The sequence below is a fragment of the Hakea prostrata genome, chromosome 2, assembly GCF_041222555.1.
Source record: "Hakea prostrata isolate BN-2017 chromosome 2, UWA_Hpros_2, whole genome shotgun sequence".
Lineage (NCBI taxonomy): Eukaryota > Viridiplantae > Streptophyta > Magnoliopsida > Proteales > Proteaceae > Hakea > Hakea prostrata.
Genome location: NC_142601.1, coordinates 37635162 through 37643063, shown reverse-complemented (window position 1 = coordinate 37643063; position 7902 = coordinate 37635162). Strand labels below are relative to the sequence as shown.

The following is a 7902-nucleotide window of genomic DNA, read 5'->3' as shown; positions in this document are numbered from 1 at the left end:
CATAATTAGTATACAGGAAAGACATATTCGATACCGTGCCACTACCATATATCAACTTGATACCGACACATGATGTTTGCATTAATATAGCTAACACCGCATCAGACAACTTGAAAGAAAGGCTAGACAATTTGGGGAGTGGAAAGAACAGGATGAAATGGTCATGGGGAGCAGGAAATGAGATGACAGGTATGTAGAGTAATTGAACCTAAAGCAATGCAGAAATGGACACTACAAAGTCTGTTGCATACAATTGAATGAAAAATATCTCATTGCTCTCAATGAGGCAGACCCAATAGCACATTTCATTGCGTGATCAGAAGCAAAGTCTCTACCAATTCCAGTACATGAGTGGTCTTCATTGATGGTCACGGATATCAAAAGGTATGTCACAAGACAAGCATGATACAGTTAGTCAAAAATTAACTGAACAGACTACGTTGAGTAATTTTCATTCCACCCTGAAACTGAAATCATTTATCACTGCACAAGTTGTGACTCACAAACAGAACTATATAACAAGAGATCTAGGACAACACATCATAATCCTTTAAGATCTGGAATGATCTTTATAATGATTCAGTGGTACTTACTGCATGCTTTGATGTTCATGCAATTTCCACCTGTTTCTCTTCTTGATTGCATTTCTGAACATTGAACTTCCAATACATTCTCTATCAGTTGTACATGAACCATACTCCTTGCTTTGCTGAAGTATCTTCTTTTTCAAGTATTCGGATGTCTGTACCTGAACTGTTGAATCACCGCACAAAATACAGAAAGTTACCAACTGGATTTAAGGCTCATAAGGTCTGCTGAAAATAAATAAACCACAGTACAAAACTCAAAACTATCAACCAGGAAAATAATAGCAGAACTTTCAGAGAATTCACATATAATCAGTAAGATAAGATTGGACTTTATGTTATCTTTATATCACCTTTTCTAATCAAATAGTGAACATTTTGATAGAAAGAACACATCAGAAGACAATATCTGGCAAACATGATTCTTATAAAGAGAACCAATTAAGCATGAGAATAAAAAAAGGCAAAACTGCAGCACAAGCTGAAAATTCAACATGGTATCAGATCCTTCAACAGAAGTACCTTAAATAGCACATCCACATGTACAATCCAGTTGTGCCAGTCAATCAGAGACCACAAGTGACTAGTGTTTAGGAATACGACACATTAAGAGTTTATGGCTGTGAATGGCTTCACATACCACTTCTACCCCTCCACCTGACAGCTTTAGCTTTTGGATTGGAAAGTTAAATAGGATTCCACACTTAACTCATATACTAGAAGAATAAAGAGTAATCTCCCAACCTTCCCAAAGACCAAAATTTACAAGGGGCTCGATCTGCCAACAAAACCAAAGTATATGCAATAATATAGTCCAGTCAAACCAAATAGTGTATGGAATTGACATGAAACAATAGTAAAGATAGTTTCCACAGAAATTTAGGATTCAATGGTATAATTTGCATTGCATTATTAAAGAGCAAGAAGCAACAGGAAGAATCAGCAGTACAAAAATAAGAGTGAGGCAGTAGTTTCAAGTAACATCAGACACTGCCACATATTCGATGTCCACTTCTCTGCTTACTAGATCATAGCTACAAACGTGGAATAATATATTACAAACAAGAGTTCAGAAAGGAGACTTTGCAACACAGAGAGAGAGAGAGAGAGAGAGAGAGAGAGAGAGAGAGAAAATTTTAATTAATTAAGTTGACTATGATTCCAAGCAATGAATCATTAGTTTTCTATGACCCTCTCTATTTGGGGGGGTTTCCTAGTGGAACACCACCTGGTGTCCAATATTCCTAGTAGCAATCCTTTTATATATAACAATCTCCACATGGGGATTCCAAATTTCAGATTAGAAAGGCTTGGTGTCTTTTTTTTTTTTTTTTTTGGGGGGGGGGGGGGGTGCTAGAAACTCTTCAACTATCTACCTTTGCTCTTCGGGTGTTGGTTCCTTTCTGTTAACAAAGAACTAATATCCTTCCATGAGGTCCAGCTCCTCTCCCAGCAACTACGACTCTGTAACTCAACACATGCAGGAAACTACCCTCCTTCATTCCAGTCCTTGAAAAGTGAAAACCTCCTCTGCTATAGTAGCCAAGTTCTATAAAATGGGAACAACCTGGAATATGATTCACAATTTATTGCGAAGCAGAAAAGGTTTCAATCCATAAGAAGTGATGACTCTATGTACAACAGTATAAAACGCAATGGAGGGAGTTTCAAATGTTATGGTCTCAGATTTGTGAAAACACCTAATGTCTCTAGCAACAAGTATCATCTCTATTTGAAATATCATTCATGTTGTTAAAAAAATTCCCCTTCTATTCCTTAAATGAATAAGAAAATTAAAAAAGAGAACATACAGGAACGCAAGTTAAATCTTTGAGACAGACCAGAATCAACAGATACTAGAGGTAAAAATAGGTTTTCTTAGTTGGCTTTGTACTTAATAGGTATTTGGTTGGTCAATCCAGTTGCTACGTTGATTACTCGCAGGTTTAAGTTAATTCTAGTCATATTAGGTGGACTCAAATTTTATAAATCTATGTATATTTACGTTAACCAGCCATCAAAGCACATGATTCCAAGTACAGAAAGCTTGGCTTCAGCCTACATTGTTCTGTGCCAGTATAACTCTCTCTCTCTCTCTCTCTCCCCCCCCCCCCCAAATTCTAGTATGTTTCTTCAATTTTTAAAAAGTTGAATTAACTTTCTGAGATCTAATTTTTCTTACCTGTTATGCATCTGTTACTAATGAATACTCCAGTACGTTAAATACTGTACTTCTTTTTGGTTGCTTCGAATCTGGTTATTGATTTCTAGAATCCTACTTCTGAGTTCTGGCAGGATTATCCTATTGATCCAGCATCTGGGAAAAGCATAGTATGATTCTGGATTATCATTGGATTTTCTCAAACTTATTCCCTTAGGCTTCTCGAAACAAACCTCCCCCCCCCCACCAAAAAAAAAAAAGGAAACATCACCATCTTCTGCAACCTAGTTAACTCATTTGGCAATCATTGGCCTACCTGTTACGTCACCAAGGGGAAAGAAGAAAACAGTTCCACAACATAAATATTTTGATTCTTCTTAAATGTGGTAACAGCAAAGGAGGGCATACTGGAATTTGATGGACCTAATGCAAAAGCAGCATCCTTCAGCTTCTTGATTTGATTGATAGCTTGCAGATCTGCAAAGACGCAAGAGTTGGGATCAACAATGCCACTTGGCTGCAGGCATAAGAGTGCATGTTCACATCCCTGCAAAATCAAGAGATAAAATGATGATAAACACAGAAAGTGCAGAAGTCATCAACCCTAGTATCATGATACAACATATGAAGTCCAAACTACAAAGAAGAAAACTGTGATAAACACAAGACAACATAGATCTAAACTTTAATACTAAAGGCTATAATCCATGCAAAAATTGATTATTCACACCCCTTTTCGGATATACAGAATAACAGGACATCATGCCTTTTAGCAAGTCAGACAGATGACGACATAGTTTTGCAACAGATATTTCTATACTTTTTCTCTGCTGCTACTTCAACAATTTCCAAAAGTTTCACGTATATCAGTTTATGCAACTACATGCACTCCCATCACATTAAATATATGGGAAACATATTAAAAAAATCTTAAGTGAACTTTGATGAAATCTTTGCATCAAGTATTCCATGAATGCAAGGAAACAAAAGAAAATATGAAAGTAGGAGGTTGAAGAAGAAGAGAAAATGGTGCAAGGTTGTGTTTTTGGAGTAGTGTCTCCAAGACACCCATATTACTCACTAATAATATATGAAAGGAATTACATAATAAAGCAGCCTAGGGAGGTAAAAGGAGAAATGAACAAAATATAACCAAAGGTGTAGTTAACAATCTAATTTCTAAAGCATAGTTGAATATTTTGTTTCATTTTGCCATTTTGCCCTTGGGCGAAATGGGCAAAACACTGAAACTTCACCAAGAGGAATTTTGGCTAAATTTCAGAATTTTTTTCTTCAATTCCGATGCCATATTTCGTTGGGTTTATGGGACTTTTTTTGGCCTGGTTTTTCAGTGTCCAGCCTAATTTGAGGTCAACAAATACCATGGAAGTGTTATTTTTGCCTAAAACCTAACCCAAAGTAAAGCTTTGATCTGCACATGTCAAGGTGTATGTGGGCAAAATTGGAAGTTTGGAACATGAATTCAACAAATGTAAATATAAATATTATGCAAGAGAACACTAAAATTTTCACTAAAATGGAACAAAAAATACAACAACTAGAATTCAATACACAAGTGAAGTATAGTGTAGAATGCAGTAGTCAGTATATGGTTAAAAGTTAAAACAGTATAACATAACAGTAGATGAAGAATTAAAAATTACAATATATGAGGAAGATACATATAAGAATTAAGAAGTCCACAATTATAATACACATTAGACCTACTTTAACCCAATAATAGCTGTTGTGGCAGGCTAGATCCATCCTTAGCCCCGAACGCATGGAGCTCTCTGCTCTGCGTATACTAGACATACTGAGGCCATGACATGGTATGCCTACAATTGTCCCTGAAGTCAGTTGTTGCCCTTCTATAGGTAACATCACTCACATAAAGTAGCCATCCCATCCTAAGCCATGTGTCATAAGGAAAATGACTCGGGTACTGTGGCTTTGGTCATGGAGGTGGCTATGGTACAATATAACCAAAAATGGACTCCACAAACTATGCGGATCCATCCTCAAACCCATGTGACAGACAGGGGTGATATCATATGTAGCAACACCACCAATATCAACAAATGAGCCACCATATGCCCCACCATATACTCTACCATATGCTCCCCCCATATCCATATCTATATCTGTAGCTGTGAAATCCAGCCCAAACCAAACCAAGACACCCTATTTGTTTTGAGAAAAAGAAAGACTTGTTTGATGTTAGACCTTAATGTTAGACCTTGATTTCAATGTCATTATCTTTGAAAGCCTTAGGAAGTTATGTCCGACCTTTTCCTTAGAGTAGATCCAATGTCCCGAAGTGAAGGAAGAAGTCCTTGTGGGCCCTCTTTGTGTAAGACATGGTGTTTGACCCGAAACCCATGGATATTGTTGATGGTGCTCCATACTTGGAAGCATTGTCAGTGATTGTTTAGAATCTGCAGCCTTGAAGAAGGTGAGCTTAGTTGGTAGACCTAATGAGCTCCCGTGCACAATCCGAAGGTATTTCCTGAAACTAGACTTCTTAATTGACTTGTAGAAGAAAACCCCACTCAATTTGACCCTGTATAGCCCTCCGAATCCCTGTCCAAAGTTGCTGAACTAATACTGATTTTTCTGCTGAACTGTCTTTGGTCGATGCTCTTGGTCGATGGCATCGACCAAGAGCATCGACCAAGGCTGCCCAGATTCAAGTAAAAAATGTTTTTGGAATATTCTCTCATCTAAATATGCTAGCCTCATGTTTTGAGCCTTATTACACTCATTTAGACCACTGAGAACGAGAGTGGAGCTTCCCAAGGCACTCTCTTGGTGTTTGTGAAGGATTCTTGCCTCCAATCATTGCAATCATTGTCTCTTGACTCCATTATCATCTTCTAAGGTATGATTCTCTCTCTTGCTCTCTATCCTACTCACTTCTCTTCTTCTTTTTACTGATGAGACCATGGCCAAGGTGCTGCAACCTTGCAAACACCTTGCCATGAATGTCTCTTCCCATTTACATTGATTTTCCTTCATTCTTGCTATGCCTCACTTGCATCTTGGTCCTTGCATATGCATTACCATGATTCCTTGCTTAGCAACTTGATTTCTTATATTAGACTGAAATGTGGAGTATGATTAGTCTAATTTCTGGCTTGCAAATGATTGTAATCTTGTTCCTAACCCGTTCCCCAACTAATTCTCTAGCTTCCCTTTCAATTACATTGATTTCTCATGAATGCTAGGATTCTTGTCTTTAGAACATAAGGTCTCAAATTGGGAGTTTTCATTTAGGCCATTGGATTATGATAATACTTGCTAGGTAGTGTTCTTACATTGTTATTAATCATCCCTCCAAGTTTCGGATCGATCCGAGCCCCGGAAGACTGATTTCGAACCAAAATCCCCAAAATCCTATATGCAACCCGAGACTGTCTTGGTTGATCCCATCGACCAAACATGCTGCTGAACTGTATCCTCCGCCATTTTGACCCGTTCGACCTTCGATTTCCCCAATTTCTTCTCTAATCTTTCATTTACGTTTGTCTAGGGTCTTATTGCTATTATTAGATCATTCTTTTGTGACTCTTGAATCATCATCAGCTCAACTTAAGGTAAGGATGGTTATCATCATAAATACATAGACTATGTGCTTATGCCTTGATATTCATAACTTACCAAACAAAGTTTCTTTATTTCTCTTGATATCATAGGACTGCTGCACATGCTTTAGAACAGTAACATTGTGTTTATATATGTTCTTGTTATAATGATTAGTCATTCTTGTTACTTATATATATGATGAATCATTTCGATGTTATGACTTAACTTCTATTATGATGATGTATGAATTATTTATGGTATGATGGACTTGAGCATGTGATTGCTTAGGTATAATTTGGAATTGGGAAGTGTCCTATTGACGCTTCTGTCCTTGGGCATCGGAGGGAATAGTATGGGATGTTCTCCGAAGGTGCCCATCGACACTTTTCCAGATTATTGGATGACACGCATAGGGCTTGTCTAGTGGTGTTTGGCTAGGATGTCCCTGTCGTATCAGACCCGAATCGGAAGGGCATTGAGACCGAATGACTCGTGGTAGGGTATGGTTTGATGGGCGCTCAAGACCGGTAACCAACCCGTGAGAGGACATAAACCATAGTACGGATACCCGAAAGGGGCCATTTATTGGTAGGGTTGCAAATGGATAGACTTGGGCTCACGGGCACTAAAAGATCAGTGGGTCATATCCGTGAGAGGACGTGAGAGCTTCCCGTCTACTATTTGTGGATGACCAATAGGGTTGGTGAGTCCGGTGGGTAATATCCGTGACTCTAGTGTGAAGGATACCGGAAAGGATCCCGGAATGGGAGGAATGGACGTATTTGGATCTAACATGATATGACTGAGTAGATGGCTTGCATTAGGCTAGGCTTTACCTTGACATGCGCCAATACTTAGACCAAATGGTGATGTGAGAGAGCGGTGACCGAAACCCCAGCCATGGATTGTCCGAGAGGGATGTAGGACCCAATTCCCCCCAGTGTTGAGTGACTGAGACTTACCTAAAGAAGTATGGTGCTATGACTTAAAGCATGTCTACCTTAGAGACTAGCATTCATAGAGTTAGAATCATACTTGCATCATGTTATGGTTTGTATCATATAGCTTATGTTTTATGGAATAACTGCCTTGCTGAGTTCTTTTGAACTCACTCCTTTTTGCAACATCTTTTGTTAGACTCTATTGCAGGTACTACTACTGTTGACTGTGACACTCAACACTCTGAAGACCAAGTTGATGACTCATACCACACTAGTTACGGTGAACAAGTTGATAAAGACTAGTAGTCTGAGATTGAGACTTATCTGGAGCAGATCGGTTTTGCACTTAGGTGTTAGGGATGGGATATTGTCTCATTCCCTTTTAAACATTTTATTTAATTCGTTGAGACCGTAGTTTAGTTTGTTCCCTTGTCACTTTGGGAACCAGTTGTAACCCTTATTTTTAGTCGATCTACCTTCCGCTATTATTATAGGATGGGTTTCCTCGCTCCTCTTCACACTTGACTATTTATCCTATTTGTATCATTTCCGCACTCTGATGTTCTTTGTGATCCTTCTAAGATCTTTTCTTGACTTGTATCATTAAATTAATTTAATACAAAGATTT

At 38.2% G+C, this 7902-nt stretch overlaps 1 protein-coding gene across 1 annotated transcript in view; it reads right to left on the bottom strand.

The window, feature by feature from the left end:
• Positions 1 to 273: 273 nt before the first annotated feature.
• LOC149024303 (protein DOUBLE-STRAND BREAK FORMATION-like) overlaps positions 274 to 7902 on the bottom strand; it is a 29013-nt gene continuing 21384 nt past the window's right edge. Inside the window, exons 4-5 of the mRNA XM_089142924.1 lie at positions 3157 to 3295; positions 274 to 753 (exon numbers count right to left, since the gene is read on the bottom strand). Coding sequence (XP_088999050.1) covers positions 590 to 753; positions 3157 to 3295 — 303 coding nt within the window. The 3' untranslated portion in view covers positions 274 to 589. The remainder of the gene's footprint in view (positions 754 to 3156; positions 3296 to 7902) is intronic.